The sequence below is a fragment of the Acomys minous genome, assembly GCF_964271855.1.
Source record: "Acomys minous genome assembly, chromosome: 5".
NCBI classification, from domain to species: domain Eukaryota; kingdom Metazoa; phylum Chordata; class Mammalia; order Rodentia; family Muridae; genus Acomys; species Acomys minous.
Genome location: NC_140494.1, coordinates 110,214,798 through 110,241,636, shown reverse-complemented (window position 1 = coordinate 110,241,636; position 26,839 = coordinate 110,214,798). Strand labels below are relative to the sequence as shown.

At 44.7% G+C, this 26,839-nt stretch overlaps 1 protein-coding gene and 3 long non-coding RNA genes across 4 annotated transcripts; 3 read left to right on the top strand and 1 right to left on the bottom strand.

Annotated features, from left to right (window-relative positions):
• Nucleotides 1–414: 414 nt before the first annotated feature.
• Nucleotides 415–11,983, bottom strand: PLET1 (placenta expressed transcript 1). Its single transcript, XM_084781567.1, has 4 exons — nt 11,738–11,983; nt 6,522–6,723; nt 4,360–4,418; nt 415–1,611 (listed from the first exon to the last, which is right to left on the bottom strand). The coding sequence occupies exons 1-4, from the start codon at nt 11,919–11,921 to the stop codon at nt 1,223–1,225; spliced, it is 834 nt and encodes a 277-aa protein (XP_084637693.1). The 5' UTR covers nt 11,922–11,983; the 3' UTR covers nt 415–1,222.
• Nucleotides 6,731–8,118, top strand: LOC311597316. The gene is made up of 2 exons (XR_014779184.1): nt 6,731–6,912; nt 7,459–8,118. It is a non-coding gene; the product is annotated as an uncharacterized lncRNA (long non-coding RNA).
• Nucleotides 8,607–20,113, top strand: LOC311597318. The gene is made up of 2 exons (XR_014779186.1): nt 8,607–9,637; nt 19,086–20,113. It is a non-coding gene; the product is annotated as an uncharacterized lncRNA (long non-coding RNA).
• A 420-nt stretch (nt 20,114–20,533) lies between these two features.
• Nucleotides 20,534–26,443, top strand: LOC311597317. Its single transcript, XR_014779185.1, has 3 exons — nt 20,534–21,442; nt 23,999–24,086; nt 26,081–26,443. It is a non-coding gene; the product is annotated as an uncharacterized lncRNA (long non-coding RNA).
• Nucleotides 26,444–26,839: the final 396 nt, after the last annotated feature.

Here is a 26,839-nt window from a genome sequence, read left to right as displayed (position 1 = left end):
CATTTTCTTGATTGGTGTGGGCAGTGCCACCCCTGGGAAGGTGGTCCTGGATGGTGTGCGAAATTAATTATTAAAGGAAAACTTTATTTCTTTATTACAGGCTTATTGCTAGAAGTAACTTTTTTTTTTTTTTTACATTGTACTATATGTATTACAAGGGTTTTGGGGTTTTGTTCTTGTTTTTGTTTTGTTTGTTTGTTTTTTGTTTTTGTTTTTTGGTTTTTGTTTGTTTGTTTTGTTTTTGCCCATTTGTTAGTGAAATTATCAGCTAGGAAGAAATAACCAGCTTTGACTGGAAAACAAATTGAGATAAATTAACCTTGTATCTGTTCTTGGAAATAGACATACTTCATTCATATTTTAAAAACATCAAGTTAGATAACACTGTGTTTTTAATCACTCATTAAGGCTTACTTTCTTTTTTTAAAAATATTTATTTATCATTATATATGCAGTATTCTTCTTGCATGTACTCCTGTACACTAGAAGAAGGCACCAGATCGCATTATAGATGGTTGTGAGCCACCAAAGTGGTTGCTGGGAATTGAACTCAGGCCCTTCGAAAGAGCAGACAGTCTCTTAACCTCTGAGCCATCCCTCCATGCCCAAGGCTTACTTTCAATTTAGCACATTCATTATTCTTGTTCAATGTATCATTTATTTGATTTAGGAAAAAAAAAAGTCATGTGTCCTGACATTGGCTTTTCAGGCATAGTTTTCATATGCTTTCACTCTTCAAAACCTACTGGTCTGGGCACAATGGGAATCTGCTAGCAGCCACAGGATTATCACTCATTTCTCTTTTTTTCCTTCAGTCACATAAGTCACAGAAGTTCTTTGTAACCTGAGTAGGTTTGGCCAGAAATCTGAAGTCAGCCTGAAAGTAAAGAAGGATATTCCTTCCCCACCCTGAAACCCAGGAGGCTCATGGGAATCCTTTGGCAAGAACCACAAGTTCAGATTGACTGTCAACATGTTAACCTGAGAGTCAGAACTCCAGGTCACAAGTAGGGTGGTCTAAGCAGTTACAAAAAAACAGGATTTGTTTCCTGAAAGGTCCAGAAAAACATTTGTGTCCTTCAAATGCACCAGTGAGTGTCACAGGTCTACAGTCGGAGGTGGTGACGTTGCACACTGAGAACATAAAGCCTTCATTCATACGTGTTTAAGCACTAGCCTGGAATGAGTTTGGGAACTTGGAGATTTGCTTCCTCAGTTTCCTTTAGAAGAGGAGTTTACTGATGAGAAAAACAAGCAGGATGTGGAGGGCACCTGTGAGGGGGCTGGCGAGAATGTTGATAGCCAGGCTTTTGGTTGTGGCCATAGGTGTGGTCTTTGCAGTGGTCTTAACTGTGGCATTGCCTGTGACCATGGGTGTGGTCTTGACAGTGGTCATGGCTGTGGCATTGGCTGTGGTCATGGCTGTGCCATTGGCTGTGGTCTTGTCTATGGTCTTGGCTGTGGTCTTGGCTGTGGTCTTGGCTATGGTCTTGGCTATGGTCTTGGCTGTGGTCATGGCTGTGGTCATGGCTGTGGTCTTGGCTGTGGTCTTGGCTGTGGTCTGGCTGGTCTCAGAAATCGTAGGTGGGGTGGGGGTCAAGATTACAGGAGCTAGAGGACAAACAAACAAGCAAACAAACAAACAACAAACAATTTTACTTTTGTATAGAGGTGGTTGGCATTAGAGAAAGAGGCTAAAGGCTGGCAAGATGGTTCAGCTAGTGAAAGCACTTATCATTGAATTCAGTCTCACACAGAGGTGAAAGACGAAAACTGATCTCTGACCTTCACAGAAAAGTTGCTTGCATACGCACACAATAATAATGTGTTTTTTTTTTTTTAAGGCAGAAAAGCCAGAGACCATGAGCACACATCAGTCAACACTTCTCCAGGGCCACCTGGGGGGAGGGAGCTGTAGGCAGCTAGAAGGTTCAGATTGTTAAGCAATGAAAGTAACTAAGCCTCTGTCCTTAAAGTCTACATGATCTTTGTTCCTTCATTTTATTTTGCTTATTAATTTAAAAAATGTATATAGATGTGTTGCCTGCATGTATGTATGTATGTGTGTACATGCACCACATACATGCAGTGCCCTCAGAGGCTAGAAGAGGGCATCAGATTGCCTGGGACTGGAGTTACAGATAGTTGTGAGGGCCATGTGGGTGCTGGGAATTGAACCTGGGTCCTTTGGGAGGGCAACTACAAAATTCACAGATGGAATAATTATTTCCAACAGCAAATTTTAAAGTGTGTATGCCTAACCAAACTATTATATGACACTCTTAACACACCACACACACACACACACACACACACACACACACACACACACACTCATATATTCACTCACTCATTTTCTTCCCCTTTAATACTTGGTTACAAGAGGAAGAAGGAAATTGTTACTGGCCCAGGCTTCCTTCTGCCTGCCTGGAGGAAACCCCCGTGGTGGAGACAATATCTGCTCTCTCCAGCATCTCTCCAGGACAAGTGTTTCTCTGGCATTCCATGCAGTTAGAGAGCAGATTACAGCCACGCTTTCCTCTTCCTTTTATTCTTTTGTTTTGTTTGAGACAAGAGTCTTTCTCTGTGTAGCCCATGCTGGCCTTCAAATTGGGATCTTCTGGCCTTGGCCTCCTAATTGCTGGGAACATAGGTGCACATAGGCCTGTTCCCTGATTCTCCCTTCCCTGCCCCCCCCCCCCATGCCAGAGTTGAGGACTGAACCCAGGGCCTTGTGCTTGCTAGGCAAGTGCTCTACCACTGAGCTAAATCCCCAACCTCTTGTTCCCTGATTTTTAAACTGATTAGAGAGAAACATTTCCCCCACTATTAGCAGCATTTCTGCAAGTATCTTTCTCAAAATTGTCCTTGAGGAAGAAAATAACCTCACAGAGGGGAAAACCATCTTGGGAACAGTTCAGAGTGTCTCGTGTAATAGTTTGATTAGGCATACACACTTTAAAATTTGCTGTTGGAAATAATTATGTGAATTTTGTAGTAAATGACTTGCAGAAAACTCACAGCATGCTGCCTGTCTTTCAGCACATGAGGAAGCCTGTTCTCTCCCCCCATCCCCCACCTTCTCTCTATCTCTCCATACTGAAGATTTGCATTCATGGCCTCACAATGCTCTTGGCTAAATCTTACAATAAAACTGGCCTTAAAACGATCGCTTTAGTTTTGACGTAAGTCTAGGGAAAGTAGAAGCATGGATAAGACGTAGAATCGGAGCCCTCGCTCTGCTACGGCCTTTCTCCATGTTCTTAGGCAAGTTCGCTATCCTTTCTGAACTTCAGTTTTGAATGCTTTGACATCTTACAAGGAGATAAGAAAGAGAGTAGAGAGAAAGAGCTGGGCAAAGTGTGAGCCCGGGCCAGTACCCTCCGGACAGCTGGTGGCAAAGTGTGAGCCCGGGCCAGTACCCTCCGGACAGCTGGTGGCAAAGTGTGAGCCCGAGCCAGTACCCTTTGGACAACCAGTGGTTGTGCCCGAGGCTGAGGCTGTTAGGAACTCATGAAAGGGCTTTGGGGCTGGCTTAGTCAGGAAAACTCTTTTGCACAAGCATGAGGCCCTGAGTCTGTTCTGCCTAAACCCACACAAACATTCTAGGTGTGATGGCACAGGCTTGTAATCATAGCACCAGGAAAGCCAAGAATATCGATCCCTGAAATCACTGAGTCTCAGGCCAATGAGAAACCCCGTCTCATAAAATGAGGTGAGATTGACCACATATGCACACGCGCGCGCGCGCACACACACACACACACACACACACACACACACACACACGCACACACACGCACACACACACACACAGAGAAGGGGTCAGGATGCAGCTTAGGGATAATGTACTCTTTTAGCTTGTCCAAGGTGCTAGATTCAATCTACCTTCCAAAAACAGAAAGCGCTAACAAGAACTGACGACGTTATTAATATTTCTGTGATACCAACTCTTTTTGTATAGCTAGTGACACCCTCCTCCCGCCCAAGAAATTCCCTTAAGATTCATTGGTTAAAATTGACCATGTGAAAGGCCTTGTGTGAGTGGGGTTTCAGGTTGTGTGTGGAAACAGAGTAGTGCTGCTTTCTCATGCTGATGCCTGTGTAGCACTGAACAGACACAGCCCCTGGGGAAGCAGGGGTTTGGAGCCGCACGTGACCGCAGGGATTTCTGAGAACTTGCACAAATCGTTGAGAGGGCTTTTGTCTTCCACACAGCATAAAACAGGAGGATGGGGGAAGTCTCACACAGGTTCCAGGAGGGTGGGGGAACTCAATCAACCGGTAGCTGGGTAAAATCACTTTCCAGACTGCCCGAGTTTACTGCCAGATACACAAAGGTTTCACAACAGAACTTACTTGACTGATTCAGTCTCACAGATACCATTGCAGCTGTGCGGTTGACGACGACGAAGACTCTAGGGAACAAATCGGTGAGAGAAATGGTGAGGATCTTGTCCGTGCAGCTTATAGGTTCCATCTTTGCTTTTCGGCATCACCCCATCCTGTCAATCTCCTTTGAGCTTATTTTTTTTATATGGCACAATAAGCAGACCATTAAACGCTGACCTGTTTGTATTGACTTGACTGAACTCCTCCGGGGTCTTAACTCCAAACAGGCCTCCCACCCCCACCAGCTTCATCATTAGGAGCTCCCACAGTGCTGGCTCTTGTTCAGGTGGGTGTCTCTGTCTGTAATAACTTTCCTGGGCACATCTGTTCAGAAACTCAATGGTCTCCCTTATTGTTAACCTGGACAGATCTCACACCTTTTGTTACACTGAACTGCAGTGAGCTTCTCTACCCTCTACAGGGTTGGCTCCTGGAGGGCGGGTACTATTGCGAATGATGCTTATCGTATTATTGGAGGTGTTTAATATTCATTCGGTTATCCTCAGAGATGCTTCTGATGTTATTAAACCAATGGGTCCATGGGAATATTGGCCCCTTTGTCTATACATCCAGTGAGTCACTAATGAAAGGACACAGTCTACATGCACACGGACACACGGTGCCTGGTGTGAGCAGACAGCAGTGAACCTAACTGTCATGGCTTTCACGCCCGTGGCATTTATAGCGTCTCCGGAGACACATTTTGGTGACTAGCCAGATAACTAGTTAAGGAGTCAGTTATGGTTGTGGGATGTATAGGCAATGAGGTAGAGTCTGGGGGATGTGTGAGCCTGGAGTCTGCATTTTGTGGAAAGCTGGTGCAAACTCACGGTGGAGACAGTGGCTGCGGCTGCTAGGAGCTCATCAAAGGGGCTGTGGAGATCACACTTACAGTTGTGATGTGTGTGACGGAGTAGAGGAAGGCTGGGGAGTGTGTAACAGTTCTGAATCTACATGCTCAGGGAGAGCAGAGGAAGCATTTCACCCAGTGCTCCCCAAACTCACTGTAAAGCCCATGGGCCAAGATCTTTGACATCCTTTTGTGCCCTACTTAGCTTAGTGTCCCCTCTGGTCGGGTTTCTTGTGTCCTCTCTCCTTGGGTCAGCTTTGCTGATCAAGGCCGTGAGTGTACGCACGAACAAACAGAAAGACTACTGTCTCACAGTGTACAAGTGAGGATGCAGCCCGCACTGTCAGCGAGATTTTGCTGTTTCTCCTGAGGCTGTCTCTGCTTTGTCACTGTTGACTGTACCTGCTGGTGCACGGTGTGGTCAGGGTCCTTACTCTAAGTAGATCTGGCTGGTTTCTAAGCAACTGTTGCTGTGGTAGGGTTGATAGTAGTAGCTCCCTTTGGATTCTGCTTTCATTCATCCCTCTATGGGCATAAGCGTTCCTCCTCCAAAAGTGATGAGGCCCAGCTAGGTCCAGAGTGTGGCAAGAGAGGGAGGAATAGGTTGGCAGCATCACCAGCTTCCAGATAGACAAGGATGCCGACAGTGGGCACAGCCTACTCGTCAGGGTTGCCCCTTCAGGAGCATAAGTTCTTCACAACAATTGGTTTCTAAAGTCAATGCCAGGTCCTCCAAGTGAGAGACATTTGTGAAAGTGTATTGCTAGCCTCTAGGTGACCTTTTCTTAGAACCTCAGGGCATCTGTTTTTTTAGGACAGGAAGACACTAGTGTCATTACTCAGCTGTCTCATAGCTACCCATTTCCCAAGTGAGTGTATGTTTTACAAATGATTATCCACTAGATTTACATATTATACACACACACACACACACACACACACACACACACACACACACGCATGAAAGTAGAAGGGGGAATATTTGCAGGAAGGTAGGTAACTGAAGGAGACGGGGAACAAGAAAAAGTGGGGGTGAATAGGAGCAAAGAAAAAAAAAATTCTCCAGTTTGAATACAGAGAACTAGAAAGAGAAACAGTATAGTCTTCCTGATTATGCAGAGCACTGTGCACTGGGGTGTGTGAGTGTGTGTGTGTGTGTGTGTGTGTGTGTGTGTGAGTGTGTGTGTGCATGAAAGGTACCACAAAGGAAGCCGAGGTAGACAAGAAGTGCTTTTCCACTCGCACCCGCAGTCCAGCCCCAAGTGAAATGAGATCTTACTGCAGGTTGACTTTAGTCACGTCCTCGGAATTGGGAAGTTGCAACGTCGTCTTGAACTCTGAGCTGCCTGAGGATGTCAAGCGATAGACACTGGTGTCGTTGCATTTCTCGAAATCTCCACTCCAGGTGCCCACTGAGTCGTTGTTCTGTTTCACTGCTTTCAGGATGATGGCGCTGACTGAGTCGCTCACAGGGACCTTCACTAGGAGGGGAGCATGAGAAGCTGTTAGCTGAGCCGAGTGAGACCAGAATGAAGTAAGAGCACAGGGGGAGCAAAGTGCCACGTTTCTGTTAAACAAAGCAAAACACCCGAAGAAGGGCCTGGAAGACAGTACGAAGATACTAACAGGGAGCCCAGTGTAGCACATGCCTGGAATTCCAGTGCTTGGAGGTGAGGAATGGAGGACCATGAGTTCCGTGTCCTCCTCAGCTACAGAGAAGCTTAAAACCAGCCTGGGCTACGGCAAATTTAATATTCCTCCTCACGCCTCCCCCCCCCCCCCCCAGGTACACCACAGTGGAAAGTGGATATGAGTCCGACCATCCTCTGGTCCTGGTTTTCCTACGCGGGGACAGATCCTAAGAGTGAGTGGCTTAACCTCTCCTCAAAGGTAGGGACCCCTGAGAGAGTTAGGAGGTCTCCTAGGAAGTGCTCCAGGTATACAGGGAGTATTGTTGCTAAGTAAAAGCAAAACCCTGCTCCTGACCCAGAATTACTGATGCTCTTGGCCTCTTGGGTTTTGAAGGTGAGGATGGTGATGAGGTGTGAGCTACAGAGTCCTAATCCAGACACCAAATTACCAACTTGGGGCATAGTCTGTCTTCCCACGTGACCCAGCCTGCCTGCATTTACAGGGGACTTTGCTGACATTTTGTTAATTTTAATATGAGGATATTTCACTCTCTGTTTTTTTTTCTTTCTTCTTCTTTCCCTTAGGAGAACCTGCATGAGTAAATTCCTCAATATTGGGGCACCTCAGATCTCTGAAACTCCTTCTAAGACTTGTTCACATGGCAAAGCGAGGGCATCATGCACCGTAACAGTCAGACTGTCCGGGTCTGTATCCTGGCTATACTACTCAGGAGCGGACAGGTCCCCTCCAGCTCTGGCTTCTTGCTCAGTGACCACTGTGCCCAATTTGTGTGTTTTGAAATAGGATCTTATCCTAAACTGGACTCAAATGTAGCTGAGGGTGACCTCGAACCCCCGGTTCTCCTGATTCTCTGTCTCGTGTGCAGACATTCCACATGTGTACCGCCATGCCTGGTTTATGAAATGCAGAAAACTGAACCCAGAACTTGGTGTGTGCTGGACAAGCACTCTGGCTAATTAAGCTACATTCCCTGACCGTTAGGTCCTGCTGCAGGGCGTGGCTGCCATGGCCTGCCTTCTACCTAGGGGCGGGGCTTCCCTTCTCCCAGAGATTCACTATATAAACCAGACATTTTGGTTCCAGGTCCTCCCCCCCCTTTTCCCTAACCTCCCTACCCTCTCTCCTTCCCTTCCCTCTCCACCCGACCCCCAGCATGCGCTCCCCCTTCCTTTTCCCCTCCTGTTCTGCTTCCAATAAACCTGCATTTATATATTGTAGCGTCATTGCCAATTAGCTCGTACTCTTTATTTACTCAATCACTGACCTCTACACATTTTTTTTTTGAAGTTCCCACTTTGTGCTGGCCATAACTCCGGGTCTGGGGAATGACATTACCCCTCATCGTCTGGGTTGATGCTACCTATCAGTAAAGACTCCTGATTGGATTAAAAGAGAAAACGCTAACATGTGGATCATGTTGGAAAAATTGTGATTGCTATTACTAGTTTAAGCACGTTGCGTTTCCTTGCCCCAGTTTGCTTTGCTAAGAAGCTGACCCAAGTCCCATATGTCCTGACTCACTCAGAGGAGCTGACTTTTGCCCTACATTTTTGCATCATCGTGTGCCGGAAGGTGATGCACAATGGTGAGTCTTTTAGATAGCCGGTCAGCCATCCCCTCAGCTCTCCAATGGTGTTTTCCTGACTGGTCCTTTTTCTGCTTTCCCCCTTTCACTGTGGGCTTAGCTGTCCTTTCTTCTTTCCTAAGCACTTGCATTCTCTGGATCAGTGGCTTCAGTCTCCCTCAGGATGCCTTGCAACATGCCCGTGGTCAGACCAGACTTCCTCATATAACCTGTCAAGTGGGCTGTGTGCCTGCCCATGGAGAGAATATAAACATTTCTGCTTTCACACTCCCGTCTCTTCCCCATCAAAGATTAGAGCCAGCACATATCTCAGGACTCCAGGAACCCAGCCTCCCTCTGTCTGCGTCTGCCTTCTACTTTCAGGTCAGCAGCTGTTTCCCACCTCCCCCACTCCCAGCTGTTCTGCAAATGCAGCTGGTCATATCTTTCCCACACCTGCGCCCGGTGTTTGTTCATGTCTGGGTGCCTGTTTGGAGCTCTCCTCCTTTGCTTTCATTCATCCCACCCCCACTTTCACACCCAGATCTCACTCACATCTCTTCCCCCTCATACTGAAACATTTCACACCCTTTCTATAGAATTGAATACTTAATTATATTTTAGAGCTTCGTAGGCCAGCATCTGGGCAGTCCAGTGTTGGTCACTAAGCAAGTAGTTTTGATTGATTCTAAAGCCGGGCATGGGGCTGGGATGGAGTGTAGCTTAGTAGTAGAGCACTAATCTATAATGTTCAAAGCCTGGAGTTCTGTCTCTAGCTCTAAAAAAAAAAAAAAAAAAAAAAAAACCAAAAAAAAAAAAAAAAAACAACCCAAAAACCTTTATCCAATGGAGTTCAATGTCCTTGAAGCTGGAAAGTTCAGGAAGTAGAAAATTACATCCTTCATGTCCATAGAAGTGACCAACAAACAGGGCAGAGGCTGACCGAGCACTGTCTCAGTGTAAATATTAAAGGCTTCTCTCAATAACAGGTCTGGAAGGTGCTCTGAGACACTGGCTAAGCTGTAGCTGCCTCTCAGGTCTGCCAAGCCATTTATACATTGCTTACCAGTGTTGACACAAGGCTGAAATGGAAAAGGATTTCAAACCAAAGCAAGGAATGGTGGCTGCCGCAGGGTCTCCAGAAGACCTGAGTCCCCGCCCCGGCGAGCTCTACAAAGGTATTTATAAGGCCTTCTTTGTAACTGTAGGTGTGGCACTCGGCTCTTCTCACTCTCATTGACAGAGGGTTTTTGGCCCTCAATTTAAAGTATGAGTCAGATTTACCTCAAATGCGTTTTGGTTTGAAATGGAATCTGATAAGGAGGAAAGCACAGGCAGGGAAGCTGACTTCTCTTTCCCGAGGCTACTGGAACTGCTGTGGGTGCCCTCCCCCTCCTCCCTCTCCTCATGGTCTGTGTTTCCTGCTTCCTGCCTCCCTCCCTTCGGAAAGACTCCCAGGTCTTCATCTTATCTTGCCCCACTTCGCTTCTCTTTCTGTCTCCTGTCGTGCCATCTTTCATCAGAGGCCTGGACTCGCTCTTGCAGTAATGGAGTCACACACATACTCACCTGGTATTCATCTTGAATTACCGACTTATCTTCCCTGCTCTGGCATGAAAAGCCCCACTTCTCAAGGGAGTGGGCCCCCTAGGTCTGTTACAGCAGGAGCGCTTGCTTAGTGACAGCCCCCAGGAAACAGTAGAGAGACAAGCAGGGCGGGTGTGGGAAGGCATGGCGTGGTGATTCACCTGTGAGGCTGGGGCTCTGCAGACTACTGCTGTTACCATGGTGATCTCTGCAAAGTTTGCTTAGACTTTTAAGAGGGGAAGGGTGACGACAGAGGAAGTAAGAAGGCAGTGCTGAGGCTCAAACATTAGTTTGGTTACATCCTATTGACCTCGGGTAAGTTTTTGGCTTCTATAAGCTGTAACATGGAGGTCAATACTAGTATTTTTCCCCTGGAGCAAAGCCCAGCACATAGCAAGCTGTGCTAGCATTATAATGTGGACTGACGTCTAGTCCCGCCGTTTTGGCAGCTCTGTGACTGGAGCAAGTCACTCAGGGTCTGTCTGGCTTCCCATCTACTAAATGGGGATAGCAACAGGTCTGCCTACGGGGTCGGAATGAGGACTAAACGTTCTCCTCTGTGAAATGCCAAAGACAATGTTGCTACTGTAATTAAACTAGGGGTGTGTGTGTGTGTATGGTAGGTGGCAACTGAGAGGGCTCAGTGGGTAAAGGCACTTGCTATCAAAACCTGGTGACCTGAGTTCAAGCCCCAGAACCCACAGAATAGTGGAAGGAGAGAAAACCTCCACAAAGTTGTCTTCCGACTCCACATGAATACACACATATACAAAAGAATGCACACTATAAAAAAAATCAATTGAAGATTAAAAAAAATAAAAGAATAAAGCTATATAGAAAGCATATTCCTTGACTAATTAGAAAGCATTCCCTCACCCCACCCCCACCCTTCAAACAGGGTTTCTCTGTGCAGCCCTGGCTGTCCTGGACTCGCTTTGTAGACCAGGCTGGTCTCGAACTCACAGAGATCCGCCTGCCTCTGCCTTTCTGAGTGCTGGGACTACAGGCGTGCCTTGCCATGTCCAGCTAGAAAGCATATTTTTTAACTTGTAGGTTTGTTGAATCCCAACAGGGAAAGTTATAAACTGCTTTCCAGAAACATTAGATTAGGGTTGAACAACTGAGGTTCCCAGAGCCTCTGCCACTTCCTGGCGGTGGGTCCCCAGCAAGTCTGTTAGCACCTCCAGGCTCCAGGCTTCTCACAGATGAAGGGGTGGGGCAGGAGGGGGGAGGGGAAGACTACAGATGTTTTCCTCTAGCTCACATGGCTTTCCTCATACACAAAACGCAAATCATCCTTCCTGGTGTCCTGTGGGGCACAGTCATTTTGTCAAGTGGATGCGAAAAGACTGTAGACTGCAATGAAGTCCCTCAAAATAACACAGTGCCCATTTAATGCAGCCCATATCTGCCCAGGTGCACTCTGGCTGGCGCTTATTAATTTGAGCACTTGGGTTTTATAGCACCCGTGATTCAGTTACCGTGATTCAGGATACAGAAATTGTCCTTCCAATCTGCTCTTTCACATAGTCATCACCGCTCCTCATTTCCCATCTTTTATACACACACACACACACACACACACACACACACACACTGAGAGCAGCGAAGGAGGCCTCTGTCCTGAGAGTCTGGTTAACCGGTCGCTCCTCAGAGAACAAAGGACGGCAGAGTGAATGGCTTTGACTCACCTGTATAGGTTGTGTTCCCATCAGAGACGTTAGCCTTAGTGCTGATTTCCAAGTTGTCGGAGGCGGAGACTTTATCAAAGATCACACAGGAGTCATTATTACTTGCAGAGAAGGCAGGAGAAAAGTACAGAGCTAGGCACAGGAACAGCCCCAGGTGTGGGAGTAAGGAATGGAGCACAGCCATGGTCCTGTCTGTTTGGGTTGCTGGGCCAGGCAGCAGAAAGACTGACTGACTTAGGAGTGCAGACTCTCCAGTTTATATGCTCGGGGGCTGGGGCTTCTGGGTGAGGTCATGCATGCAAATTACCTTCTCTCCCTCCCTCCCTTCCTCCCTCCTGAAAATACTGCCTTCTGGAATTTGGCCCAAGACATCACCTGAATGAATCACCAACCTCCACTTTTGTGTCACCAACACAACTTTACCAATTCCAGTTTTGCTCAAGAAGGCTGGCAAATTATTTCACATGTCCCTCAGCTCAGCGCCTGATAATCTGAAGAAGTGGAAAAGGCTGGCGAGAAGTGGTAAAGGCCAGAAAGTGGAAGTCCACCGTTGAGTAATTACACGTAGGTGGTCTGTTTGGAAGCCCTGCTTTTCCTCTGCAGAAACTTGGGCATGGGTTTCCTCGTTATCTCCTCCAATTTCCACAGCACCTCAAGACTAGCCTAGAGCTGGAATGGCTGGGTATTTATTTACTTATGTTTAAATTACATTTGTTGACTTTGTGTGGCGGCTGAGGAGATAGGAGATAGTGTGTCGGGGGAGGTCAGAGAACAACTTTCAGGAGTCATTTCTTTCCTTCCATTATATGGGCCATTACAATTGAACTCAGGCTGTTTAGTGGCAGATGTCTTTTGTCACAGAGGCTACTCCTTCCGGCCCTACTCATTTATTTATTTATTTATTTATTTATTTAAGACAGAGGGTCTTATGCATTCTAGGCTTGCCTTGAGTCCTCTGTACATGAGGATGGCCTTGGATATCTTAAAAATATATATTTATTTGTTTTATTTATTTTTTGAGAGAGGTTCTTACTATGTAGCTGTGGCTGGCCTGAAACTTGCCATGTAGCCCACACTGCCCTCTAACTCTCAGAGATCTATCTGCCTCTGCCTCCTGAGTGCTGGGATTAAAGGTGTGTAGGACCATACCCAAGATTTATTTTATTTTTAATTCCATATTTGTGTGTGTGTGATCGTGCTTGTGTGTGCATGCATATGTATTTGGAGAGAGAGAAAGGGGGGGGGAGAGAGAGAGAGAGAGAGAGAGAGAGAGAGAGAGAGAGAGAGAAAGAGAAAGAGAGAGAGGGAGGGAGAGAGAGAGATAGGCCGCAGTTGCCCTGGAAGGCCAGACGTGTCAGATCTCCTGGACCTGGAGTTATAGGCAGTTGTGACATGGGTTCTGAGCACGGACCTCCTGTCTTTTGTTGTAAGGGCAGTGTGAACTCTTAACTACTGAGTCATCGCTGCAGCCTAGGACTTTGTATTTCTTTTCTTCCTGCTTCAGCACCCCAAGTTTGGAGATTCCTGGGGTGCACCATCACTCCCAGTTGATAAGGTGCTGGGGTTGGATCCAGGACTTTTTGAAAGAATTGAGACACATACTCAACATCTGTACTTTTATTTGTTTATTTGGAAGGAAACACTTAGGTCCACATTGTTCCTGAAACTTCCCTCCATAGAGCCAGAGCACAGGAAAACTATTTTTAAGTTAGAAAATAACTCTTAATATCCCCACTACTCCTAACATAATTTATTCACCGAAGGAGATGAAGGAGAAGAAGTAGGTTACTTTGTGGGTAGAAAAGAAACAAAAATACTATTGAAACAAGGCAACAATTTTAAACTGTTTAGTTAATTAATTTGTGTGTGTGTGTGTGTGTGTGTGTGTGCATGCATGTAGATCAGAGAAGAACTTGTGGAAATTACTTCTTTCCTTCCTCCACGGGGTTCTGGGACTTGAACTCAGGTCATCAAGCCTGGTGGCAAGTACCCTTTACCTGCAGAAGCATTTGTAGGTCTTGAGTCACAGTTATACGCTTAACTGTCCCTTTAAGAGAAACATGAGGTCTTGGCTTGAGGACCTCTGAAAAAAAAATCTGCTCAGCATTAGCCGTGAGAATATCAGCAATAAGTTCCAGACCTGCTTTTCAGAAACCTTTAGAAATTAATCAAAGGTTTTCTTTTTTTAAATTAATTAATTAATTTATTCACTTTACATCCTGATTATAGGCCTCTCCCTCCTCTCTACCTGGTCCCACATGCCCTCCCTCTTCCCCCATGCCCCCTCTTCTACTCCTCAGAAAAGGGGAGCCCCCCACAACCCATCCCAATACATCAAGTTACATTTGGGGAAGTGATCGAAAGCAGGCAACAGAGTCCATGTCGGACATAGCCCCTGCTCTCCTTACTAGGGGACCCACATGAAGACTGAGCTGCCCATCAGCTACATCTGTGTAGAGGACCTAGGTCCAGTCCATGTATGGTCCTTGGTTGGAGCTTCAGTCTCTGCACCTCCTCCCCTGCCCCTGGGGAGGAGCTCTGGTTAGTTGGCTCTGTTGGTCTTTTTGTGGGATAATCTGGGAAACGTATTTAAGTAAACAGAGTAGTTGGATGTCATTGTAAAAATGGACTGTAGTGGTATATTATCTTGTCCGGACCCACTCTCTTACTTCAGCTCCATGGTGGCCACAGAAATAGACAAAGTTACTATGGCGGTGTGGAGACCAGAAAACTAGTAACTGATGGAAGAATCGGAGCACGGGTCTTCCAAAATAATCGCATCTCTGGTGAATTGTCTGTGTGACAATTCTGGCATCTGCTTGTAAAGTTACGTTCTTGGTCCTTACAATTATTGTGACTAGATTCAGAACTTTCTATATGAACAACCTTATTAATAGGGTGTTGGTCAAAATGGGGATTTTTTTTTTTTGAACCTTAGGTAAAATAATCCTGGAGACACTATTTTTTTTTTAATTTTTTAATTTTTTTTTTTTAGCGTTCTGTAAAGACAGAAGTAAAAGAGAATGAAAGATAAATGTGAAAAGTTTAAGATTCAGTCTGTAACGTAAGGCCTCTGTCTTACTCCAATATCAATTAAAACAAAAACAAAACCAAAAACAAAACCACCAACCACTATGAAAATAGGTCAAATAAGTCACGAGAGAATGAAAAACCACTTCATAATAAAATATATCATCCAGCACTCATGGAAGCAGAGGCAGGTGGATCTCTGTGAGTTCGAGGCCAGGCTGGTCTACAGAGGGAGTCCAGGACAGCCAAGGCTACACAGAGAAATCCTTTCTCAAAAAAACAAACAAACAAAACAAAACCCAGCTTTGAATAGAACTGCTTGCTGTTCTTCGCCTCCTTCTCTGCTGTGCACGTATATACAGCACATCGTTTCCTCGGATGAGCACATCCTTTCCCTGCTCTTCAGCTCTCCGTGTACATCCTCTTCCGTCTGCCCCAGTGCTATATTCATGCAGCCATCAGGGCAGGCCAGGACCCTACCTAGATAATCCACACCAGAATTTAACTTCACCACAACTGGTCGCCAGATGGTCTGCTTCAAGAAGTCACTGGGAGTTTGCTTCCGCAGACTCATTTTTAATAATCTTGGGAGGCAGGAAACCTGAGTTCTAATCTCCTCTGCTACTTAAATGGCTGTACGCCTTTGGGTAACTCCTCACCATCTCACCTGTCATGGCCCCAGGCTGGTCTTGCAGCCGGATCCTGAGCCCTCAAAGGCAGGCCCTCCACGGATGCAGCGAAAACCGAAACCTCACCTGGGGATTTTTGAATACTGTCTTGAGGCAGTGATTCCTTTTGGGACCAAGGGATTGAATTAAAAAAAAAAAAAAAAAAAAAAAAAAAAAAAGGAAAAGATATACATAGAGAGTATTGAATGCTCCAACAAATTCCCGGGTAGGTAGGCTGCGTGAGCACACGGCTCTACGTGTGCCTAGGAAGGGGCCAGGGAAACTTCTTTCACCTTTGACACCCGTGAGGCTTTCACAAACAGGAAGAAAAGGCTAAGGTAGAGCCATAAAACTGCGCAGCTGGCCACAGAAGACATGCCCCAGATGTAGAGAGTGGGAGAGTGCTCCGCGCTAGCCTGGGAGTAATCTTGTTTAAAACATTGAAAGAGAATTTCTGTCCGTTCATTAGCTGACCAGTAAGCTAACTAAATGGGGCCTCTCACCACCAAGCATGCTAAAGAATCCGGGCACCATAGACTCAATTCAAGAAGCTCAGAAACAAAACAGCAGCAGCCTACTACAGCTGCAGGGAGGGGAAGGGAGTCGTGCACTTAAGAGTTGACACAGCATAGTTTTGAATGTTCACTCTTCCGCGCAGAGTTACCAGATGGGGGCTGGGAGTGTCGCTCAGCGGTAGAGCGCATGCGTAACATACCCAAGGCCTTAAGTTTGATTCTTGGCCCTGGGGGGAGAAATGAACAAAACTACAATACACATAAAAACCCAACTATGGTCTATTAAGAAAGGGAAAAAATACCCGTAAGCGGAAAGCGTACTTGAAGAAATCCAGTTGTTGAATTTGGTAGATAATATATTAATATATTTAAATAATTAGGAATTATGTCTAAAGAGTTGAAGGGACATAAGACCAAATATAGAGTAACAATAAAGAGACAGAGTTGTTTTTTCTTTTTTTTCTTTTTTCTTTCTTTCTTCCTTTGTTTCTTTTTTTTTTTTTTAAGGCAAGGTTTCTCTCTGTAATAACCCTGGCTGTCCTGGAACTCTCTTTGTAGAGCAGACTGGCCTTGAGCTCACAGAGATTTGTGAGACCTTCCTCTGCCTCCCGAGTGCTGGGATTAAAGCTGTGCACCACCCCAACTGGCTTTTTTCTTTTCTTTTTTAAAAAATGTATTTATTTATTTACTATGAATACAGTATTCTGCTAGCATGTACACCTTCAGGCCAGAAGAGGGCATCAGATCACATTATAGAAGGTTGTGAGCCACTGTGTGGTTGCTGGGAATTGAACTCAGGGCCTCTGGAAGAGCAGTCAGTGCTCATAACCTCTGAGCCATCTCTCCAGCCTGGTAGAGATGGTTTTTAAAACACAGAGAACCAAATAGAAGTTCTGCAGTTAAAATTCTAACAGTAAATTTATTAATTAATGAACTTATAGCCTTGGATGGCCTTGAGCTCACAGAGAACCACCTGCTCCTGTGGTGTTTGATGCATATATCTAAATGCTTGGTCATTAGGGAGTGGTGCTCCTTGACAGGGATTAGGAGGCGTGGCCTTGTTGGAGGAAGTGTGTCACTGGAGGTGGGCTTTGAGGTTTCAAATGCTCTAGCCAGGCAGGGCCAGTGTCTCTCTCTTCCTGCTGCCTGCAGATCTGGATGTAGAACTCTTAGTTACTCTCCAGCACCTGTGTGCTGCCAAGAGGGAAGTGGACTAAACCTCTGAAACTGTAAGCAAGCCCCAATTAGATGTTTTCCTTTGTAAGAGTTGCCGCGGTCATGGTGTCTCTTCACAGCAATAGAAGCCTGACTAAGACAACCCCTAATAATAACTTATTTTAAAACTACTAAGCTTGGACAACAGATCTCAACTGTCTGTGGGAAGTGTTAGTGAACTGTAAGGTTGCTCACCTGAATAGAGTGAACGAGAGGAGCACAGGATTTATATCCTGGAAAAACTGTAAGGACCCAGAATAGCCAAGATGGTCTTGGGAAAACTAAACAAAACAGTTTGAGTGATGTGAAAACTTAAGGCAAATCTATGATGGGACGGGAGAGTAATCACCTACACACAGCTATGTAGATCAGCGGAGTAGAAGCCATCCCCCGTGTTTATGAGCAGATGACTTATTTAGTGTTTTCTGGTCCTTAGACTCACACCCAGGGTTTGCATATGCACGTTTGTAACAGTGAGTTGTATTCCCAACCTTGACCAACCAATGTTTAAACAAAGGGAACAAAATGGCTCAAGGGGGAAGAACAGTGTTTTCAACAAATGTTGTTACTAACTGGATATCCATGTGCAAAAGAATGAAGTTGGGACATATATACACATTAACTCTTTATGAACCAAGGATCTAAATGTAAAGCTATGAAACTTGTAGACAATGTATAATCTTTCTGGCCTTCATTGGAACAATAGCTCCTTAGATGGGCTGCCCAAGACAAAAATAGGAAAAGATTAAAACAAAACAAAACAAAAAAGATTGAATTTTATCAGAACTAAAATATTTTGTTTTTCGAAAGACACTATAAAGGAAAGTGAAAAGATAGTTCACATTATTGGAGAAAATATTTATGAATCTTATATACTTGATAGAAATAATGTGTGTGAGCTAGGTGGGTGGGGGTGGTGGCACACGCCTTTAATCCTAGCACTGGGGAGGCAGAGGCAGGAGGATCACTGTGAGTTCAAGGCCAGCCTGGTCTACAGAGCAAGTTCCAGGAAAACTAAGGCTACACAGAGAAACCCTGTCTTCAAAAACAAAAACAAAAACAAAAAGAAAGAAAGAAAGATTATCCCCAGTAGTTTCAAATTGACTTTGAATAAATAAACAACACGTGGTATATTTTTACAGTGAACTGTCACTTAAAAGCAGGACTGGACCATGGATTCATGCACTGCTAGAGGAGAAAGCTTGAGTACACTATACTTTGAAAGCGCTAGATACAGAAGGCCGTGTGCTGTATGATTTCCCTACCGTGAGATGTCCAGAGTACGCAACTCTGCAGATAAGGAAGCAGGAAATGGTTGCCAGGCCAGGTTCTCAGGCCTGAGGGAAGGTGTGAGAGGGAAGTGAAGTGGGTGCTAATTGCTGCTTCTTTGGAACTGGTAATAACTTTGAAACCCTGAGAGTGAACTAATACCTCCAGGGTGAATTTTATGGCCTGTGAATTTCCTCTCAATATACATTTTCATTTTTACTGTGTGCTCTGTAGGTGAGCTGGGGTGATGACCAGAGACAGGGTTAGTAGCAGGTGTTGGACAGAACGCTAGCTTTTTCTAACTTATTTAAACAGTAGTTTACATATTTCTTTTGCGGGGGTGGGGGGAGAGGGGGAGGTAAAGTCTAGAAGTTAAACCTGGGGCCTTAGTAATAAGGATGGGGGTCTTACCCTGAGCTATCCCTCCAGCTCAAATCTCTTTTTCTGGGAATTAGGGTGATAACACCAATTCTGGATACTTTTATGAATGTTAAATGGGAACTATGTGTGAATTGTTTTGAAGAGTTGGGTAGGCTGTCAGAACAGTATTTTAAGAGTTTTAAACAAGTTAATTTTCTTTTTCCTTCTTTCTCACCTTCCCTTCCTTCCTCCTTTCTTTCCCCTCTCTCTCTCACTCTTTTTTTTCTGCAGGAAGTTCACGAGTTGCTGCAATACCCCTCTGGCCCTCTGGGAAAGACCACCATCAGGAACCAGAAAGCACCTATCCTTCCAAGGTCAAAGTTTAGAAAGGGAGTCCCTTAAATTCATGGGAAGTGGCCGATAGTTGAGACAGGGATTGCTGGACTGAGGAGCCCTGGGGCTTTGATCTCTTCTCCTAAGTATGTCAACAGTGTGCTCATGTCGTGGCAAAGAACACAGGCCTGAGAACACAAGGCTTGAGCTAACCTGCCTGAGCCTTTTGTCTGATTCCTATTAGAATACCACATTTTCCTGAGAATGGTATCCAGGTTTAAAGGCCGTAACACAATGTGCTTGCTCCAAGTGAGGCCCTCTCTGGGATAGGTGGTTTTGTTTTTTTTTTTCAGCATAGCAGGTCACTGTGCTCACTCTATGGAGAATGGCCAGAGGGGACAGAGCCAGAGAGCCTCTACCTTCAAGTCCATAGCTGCTGACTTTACTGTGCCCTTGTTGCCTTATGGTGGTGGTATTTACGGTCGTGAGGGCGGCCTCTGTGCTTCAAGGCTAACAGTAGTCAGTGTTTTAGAAGATGCAGGCTAGACTTCTCATTTCCCAACAGAGTTCTCTATGCCAATTAACAAGTTCCATCTCATCTTCTCCTAAGAATAATTGTCATGTTGCCCCTTTATATGATGGAGGAAACTGCACAGAAAGATGAAAGAACTTGCCCCAGGTACAGAAGTCCATGGATCCTGGCCTCTTCTTAGTGGCCAGAGTTCCTCTACTATGTGCTCCTCTACTGTATAGATTGCTATGGGATAGCTCTCATACTGTGTAGCTTCCCTATGATATAACTCCAATACTGCATGGCTCCCATATGTTATAGCTCCAATATAACTCACTTGTGGTATAGCTCTCATATTGTATAGCTTCCATACCATACAGATCCTCTTCTAATAACTCTGCTGCTTGCTTAGTTAGCACATGTCTGCTCTGCTTAGCATTTTTCTATTCCCAAATACAGCCAAAAACACAACATATTTTAACTTGCCATGTATGTGCTTTCTAGAACATCTGAGACTCTCGCCTAGCCTGCTTGCTGTTTGTGGGCCTTAATGTTTGCTGTTACAACAGCCAGTTGTTATAAGGATTTCTCTGATTGCATTTGTGTCTCCATTTTATGTGACTTTGAATTAAGTGCACAGTGTGATATATATACATGAGGGTCTACTTTGATGGTTGGGTTTGTGTCTGTGGTCCTTGGTTTGGGCGTTAGGTGAGCTGCTCAAGTTCACGATGTCTAAGGGGGCACTATAGTCCCTTATCAAGCTCCAGGCTGGCCACGCCCCCCAGAGTCATCCTGGGAAGCTCTTCGCTTGTCTTTGTAGAATGATGGAAACAACAACACAGCGGCGAGGTTCTTTTTTTTTTTTTTTTTAAAGAAAACAAAATGTATTTTGTTTATTTGAAATGGGCAACTTTTGACTGCCCCCTTTTCTAGTTTATTTCTTTTCTGTCTCTCTCTCCTTTAACTCTGCTGTATTTACCTTTTAAAAGTGAAATGTGACTTGGACAGGACATTTCCACTCATAAGCCTAGCTCAGCTACTTCTCACCCAGGCCAGTTTGACAGGTCGTGGGGGAGTTAGGGCTTTGTTCCTCAATACTTTACTGTGGAAAAGAAGCTGTGGGGAGTCCATCCCACAAACTTGTTTCAGTTTAACTTATTCCTAAAGTACTCATCCATGCTAAACTAACCACAGGAGGTGGAAGCTTTAACAAGTGGAGCCTACATTTTAACAATTTTTTTTTCTTCTAATAATTAAGATGTACTTCAGAACACGTTGGCGACAAACGATTTGATCTACCAAGAAATCCATTGGTACCAAAACACTTCAGACCACAAGGCAAATAAGACTGCACACTAAATTTTACAATAAAGGGTCTGGGAACTACATGATGGCTCAAAACTCTTTGTAAATCTAGTTTTAGGGGGTCTGATACCTTCTGGTCTCTGCAGGCATCGGGCGTGCATGTGGTGCACAGACATGCTTACAGGCAAAAATGCTTATACAATAGCATAAGGCTATTAAAAAAGGCTTTACAACAAATGAGGTGTTCAGGGAGGTGCGCAGATACGACCAGAATATATTATATATAAAATTCTAAAAGAGTAAGCTATAAATTAAGTAAGCCAAATCAAACTGGAAAAAGTGTTATTAGCTTTGCTTGATTGCCTAAGGCTTGGAGTATTGCTTGAAAGTAGAAAGAAATCCGATGTGCCTCTCAAGTATCATGCCTCAGAGAACCTTAGCATGCCAGCACAAAACAGAGCAAAGCATTCTGGGAAACGTCATCAGAAGGAATAAGGTAAGCCCTGAACAAGTATGTGACTGTTTCTCCTGGAGAATCTTTGTCTCCCTCTTCATGTGTGATGTCTTGTCATCTCCGTGAAGGGCTGCCACCCTTCAGTCAGCTGCCCACAGTGAAATGGTCTGAGGGCAGCTCTGACCGTCCTGTCAGCAAGGTCCTGGGGAGTTTCCACATTGAAGCCAGTGGACAAGAATGCAGTTCCACATGACAAGGCCCTTCACAGATTGTCCTTGTCAGCCTCTGCAAAGGGTCTCTCTGCTGCCTGGTTACCCTTTGTTGCTGTGTTGGCGACTGACTCTAAGGTCTTCCCTTTAAATTTCCTCAGCTGTTGAGCACAGCACTCACCAGTGAGCTCGGTATTAGGTGTGTAGCCCGAGACAGACTCACAGCTCTAAAACCTTGTTCTGACTTGAGGAGTCTCCAGGAGTCCCAGGGTCTTTAGAGAAACGCTCACAAACTTGCCATCCTTTTTATCTCCTCCACTTCAATGGATAGTTCTAAGCATTTATTTTCCCATTAAATCCTTTCTGACAACTTTCACATTTTTGCTTTTTTTTTTTTTTTTGCAATGTTTCATGGGAATTCCTTAGCAGGAGCTCCTTGGAACCCACCACCCCTCTAATAAAATTCAGGCTCTCAGGGTTCCAACATCCTTCAACAGAAAAATGCTCCGCCTTCTGAGGCTCTACCCAGCTGTGCGTCTGGCTCTTACAGGCACCGCACCTAGTGTCATCAGCATTTCTGGCCCAAATAGGTTTTGTTTTCTTGAGTTCCTCTTGATCAGTGGACTTTTCTGTAATCAGATTTTTCTTGTCACCTTCCTCTCTTCATCCTCCCTCCTTCCTCTCTCCCTTCATTCCTCTTTCTCCTTCTTCAGAACAAACACTATTTCTGGCTTCAATCAGGTGGCCTCCCAACCTTCTCTTCCTTCTCTATCCTCTTCTCCCTTCCCCCCTCTGCCTTTTCTTCAACCGCGTGGCCATCGGTTTCTTTATCCTGTTTGTTCTCCTTGAAAAGAGAAATGAGACAGTTGGTTACCTGAGAATGTTTCTTTGCAACCTCCTCCTTGATAACTCTTTCCTGCTAGTATTCTGTCTGGTCTTCTTTCAGATATAGGGTACCTTTAGTTCCAAGACCCAAACAGTCTCCTCAGCCAGTCCTCTCTGCGAATGGCCCCCAGCTGAGGGTTCCCAGGCATGGTGCCCATCATCCTGTTTGATAATCATAGCCATTTCCCCAGCAAACAAATACAGAGAATAAAAACCACCACCCAACGGGCTAATCATACAGATGTTTACATCAGCCTGCAAAGTCTCCTTGAAGGCTGTGGTTGTGGTTCCAGGCTTGGTGGTAGTGCTAAGGTTATTAGCCAAATTGGCCTTAGATACTCCATTCTAGAATCCATTGTGGTGAGGGTTTAAACTTGTTTGTTGAAAATGAGTGTAGGGCTGGGATCTATCAAACTTTCATATCTGATTTTATCTAGAATGTTTGATGACCTAGAAATGAACTCCAAAAGAAAATCTCTTTGAGTAGAAAGTACTGATGATCAATACCATGGATGGGACAATTTCTGCCTGAAAGGCAAAAGTCTCAACCTCTTTGTCTTCATTAGTTGGCTTTGGGTCTGGATGTCCTCAGGTGTCTCTGTGGAGTGACCACACAGGTTCTGTAATGTAGCAACACTAGAAGTCTGGATTTTGTTTTGTTTTTCAAGGCAGGGTTTCTCTGTGTGACCTTGGCTTCCCTGGACTCACTTTGTAGACCAGTCTGGCCTCTGCCTCCCTGAGTGCTGAGATACACTAGAAGTCTGAAGGAACTCAGAAGTTGAAAGTTTGACATTCAAAATTCTTTTGTTGCAATTATTTGTTTATCCGGTAAGTGTATATGTATCTGTGTGGGCACACAGACCATGGCACAAATGTGGAGGTCAGAGGTCAACTTTGGGGAGCCCATACTCACCTTGTACCTTGTGGGTCCTAGGAATCAAACTCCAGGCATCAGTTTTGGTGTCAGCCAGCTTCCCCTGCTGAGCCATCTTTGTCTCCCCAGTTTTTCTTTATGTTTATTTTTGAGATTATAATTTACTTGCAACATTTCTCTCTTTTTTTCCTCCAAACTCTCTTATATACCCCTCCCCCTCTCTCCTTCAAATTCATGGCCTCATTTTTCAGCAATTGTTATGGCATGGAAAATGCATTTGTGTGTGTATGTATCTATGTTACTAAATATCGCCTGTCGAGTTCTTGTATGCATATTTTCAGGGTTGACCATTTGATGCTTCATCTCAGCTTTTTAGAATTCTGTCTGAATGCTCATCCCTTTTACATTAGCTATTTATTTTTTTAATGTCCTTACTTGAAAGAATGAAAAAATTGGTGCCAAATCTAGATCTTTGATATCCACAGTCTAGAAACCAGGAACCTAAAAGTTTGCCTTGTGTAGTATTCAGAAACGCCCTGTGTTGCTGTGGCAAAGGGAATGGGTGGCATTTAAGGAGGAGCTGGAAGTCTGTGTCTCAGGAAGGATATTCACTGTCTAATGTCTCCCCAGGGTTAGACGCCACAGCCTCCCTGAAAGAGGAAGTTGATTTCATTCATTTTAAGGCAGACATTGAAACGTTGAGGACACCGGTGGTCTGGTGAGTGTGGGTTGGCTGGTGAGGAAGTGAAATAAGACAAGAGAAGTCATGGCTCTGTGTTTCCCATTCCCAAACAGAAGAGGAAGGAGGAAAGGTGTCACCCATTAGAGGAAGAGTAGGAGTTAGGGTGGGGGTGGATGCTTGGACACCCCTAGGCCACTTGTATGTGACCTCCTCCTTAAGAGGCCAGAATGTAAGAGGAGCTCATCACAGCACCTTGCAGAGAGCTAAGCAAACCATACGGGGCGCGGCGGCGGGGGGGGGGGACATCAGAACTGCAAGGCTCCTCTTAGTTCCTGTCCACTGTGGGTGGTCCCATCCGTAGGCAGGTGGGCCTGGGTTTTATAAGAAATCAGACTGAGCAAGCCAGGAGAGCAAGCCAGTGAGCAGCACTCCTCCGTGGCGTCTGCTTTAGCGCCTGCCTCCAGGTTCCTGCCTTGACTTCCCTCAGTGAGTTGTAAATTAAAATAGACCCCAACTTGCCTTTGGCCAAACCCTACCTAGGACGGGTGGTATTTGGATATCTTAGAGAAACACCAGATTAAAATGTGTTAACTTAAGAGTGCAGGGAAAAGAAAGGTAGGAAGGATACTAATACACGGGAAGAACAGGACTCATCCCATCAAGCGTTTGCCAAATGTCTCTGTGTTTGGTGCCGTCGTTGGCTCTGGGAGAAGAGAAGCCCTGGTCCCAAGAGCTGTGTGATGTCATGTGCACACACTTCCAATTAGTCACAACTTGGCTATGAAGAGCAGTCCTAAGTCCAGTCCCAAACCATCTCTGTGAAGTATCATCTCATGAACGGAATCACAGGAGGGCTGCTGAATTCATTTTATTGCCTTCAATGCAACTAGTGATTGCCATTAACGGTCAACTGTGGTTTTTCCCTTGGTGCTGATGTGATACTGTGTAGGAGCATTCAAACGTCATCACTGTATGCCAGCTTTTCTATCCTGTGAACCAGAACAAAGGACAGCATCTACTCTCCTGATGACAAATAGCTCCTCTTTTAGACACAGGCACAGCTACAATTGTGCTATGCATGTAATTCGTTACTGATACATTAACTTCAGGCTTATTTGTAGGACTGTTCCCCCAACTACTGAGAAAGACTTAAATGAAGAATCATGCTCTGCGCTGTCTTTACCACTTAACAGTAAGTTTTTATTTATAGCATATAAAAATTTAATAATTTCCTAAAAGTATCTGTTTATTTAAAAGCATTTCTTTATAATTTTTGATGTACTTAAAGCATTATTTTTATAAACATTTCCATATAACCCATTTCTGTTTTGCTCACTAGTATCATACAATTTTTGAATAATCATTAAACATTCCAGCTGAGGATGTAACTCAGTTGGTAGAGTGCTTCCTTAAGAAGACCTAGGTTTGATCCTCAGCAAACAAATAAACTGACCATGGTGATGCATGCCTATAATTCCAACACCACTTGGGAGGTGAGGCAGGAGGATCAAAAGTTCAAGGTCATCCTCAAAAACACAGTGAATAAATAAGACCCCATCTAGAGATAGATAGATAGATGATAGATAGATGGATGGATAGATAGATATACAAATCTACAAGCGTTTTAATGAAATATTCTCATCGTAAGAATATGGTAGACGGCATATGAAGATGAACTGATTTGCAGAGGCAATATATAATTTTCAAGCAGAAAATGATTAATGTAATATCGCATTTTTAGAGTTAACGCACATATTATACTATCAACTTTTGGCATCAATAAAATGACATGAAAGATAATGTTATTTTATTATGAATGAATATATATATATTATATATATATATCGATAGTTATGCTATGCCCCTTCAAGCCAGAGATTCTGATTTAGTTCATGTAAGAAAGATCCAAACAAACCAAAGTTCCTGATGACCTCAAGGGTCTGGTGACAAATAGGAGGAGGGAAAGAAGTGATTATTTTCAGGACTTCTTGAGACACACTGTACTAAACAGTTGCTTTCACCCATTGTAGGTGGTCCTCACAGCTGTGAGCTGTTGTGAGATGGAGGTGAGGGGACACCCAGTGAACTGAGCAGAGCCAGCGTGCGCAGGGCTGAGAATTGGACTGCTATTTTTGCTCCACCTCTTTACAGAGTGACTTGGGACTATGGAGTGGAATGTGTACCCAGGATTAGCTGCCTATGCGTTCCTGTAGCTCGTGACTTCCTGTCATGATAGTTTCCAAAGACAGCAAACAATTTGGTTCGGAACAGCAGGAAGATATGTCTTCATTCTCTGAAACTGACACCCTGGGGCTTTTACAATGGCTCTCAGGAATTTTCATTTATTGACTGTGAGTAGTAAAGGCTGTTTGGTTAGAGGCAGAAGTAAGTTTTCTTGCTGTCTTCGTCTATTTATTTGTTTACTCTTGAGCAAAAGTGCTCACTTGTGAAGGTGACTTTTGCCACCGAGGAAGTATCTGGTGATGTCTGTGGGTATTTGAGACTGTCACAAAAGTGGCATCTGAGGGTACAACTGTAATCTAGGGAGTGGAGGTCAAGGGGTGTTTTAACACACAGAACAGTCCTTATGACAAAGGACTGAAATGTCAGTAACCCTGCGATCATGAAATTTTGCTGTATAGAGGAAAAATATTCCCTGACGAAATACTATTTCAATAGCGGTCAATAAATCACACTTATTAAATGTGCTTTGGTTTGCCAGCATTGTATATTGCTGCCATTCCCAAGACACTATCACAAGCTGGTTTCGAATCTTGGGAGAGTTAGAC

Excerpts from the sequence above, each read along its gene's own strand:
- PLET1 (XM_084781567.1), bottom strand. The coding sequence starts at position 11,921 with ATGGCTGTGCTCCATTCCTTACTCCCACACCTGGGGCTGTTCCTGTGC. Across the intron at positions 6,724-11,737 it reads TGGGAACACAACCTATACAG|TGAAGGTCCCTGTGAGCGAC; the intron begins GTGAGTCAAAGC and ends CTCCCCTCCTAG. Across the intron at positions 1,612-4,359 it reads TGTGAGACTGAATCAGTCAA|CTCCTGTAATCTTGACCCCC; the intron begins GTAAGTTCTGTT and ends TTTGTCCTCTAG.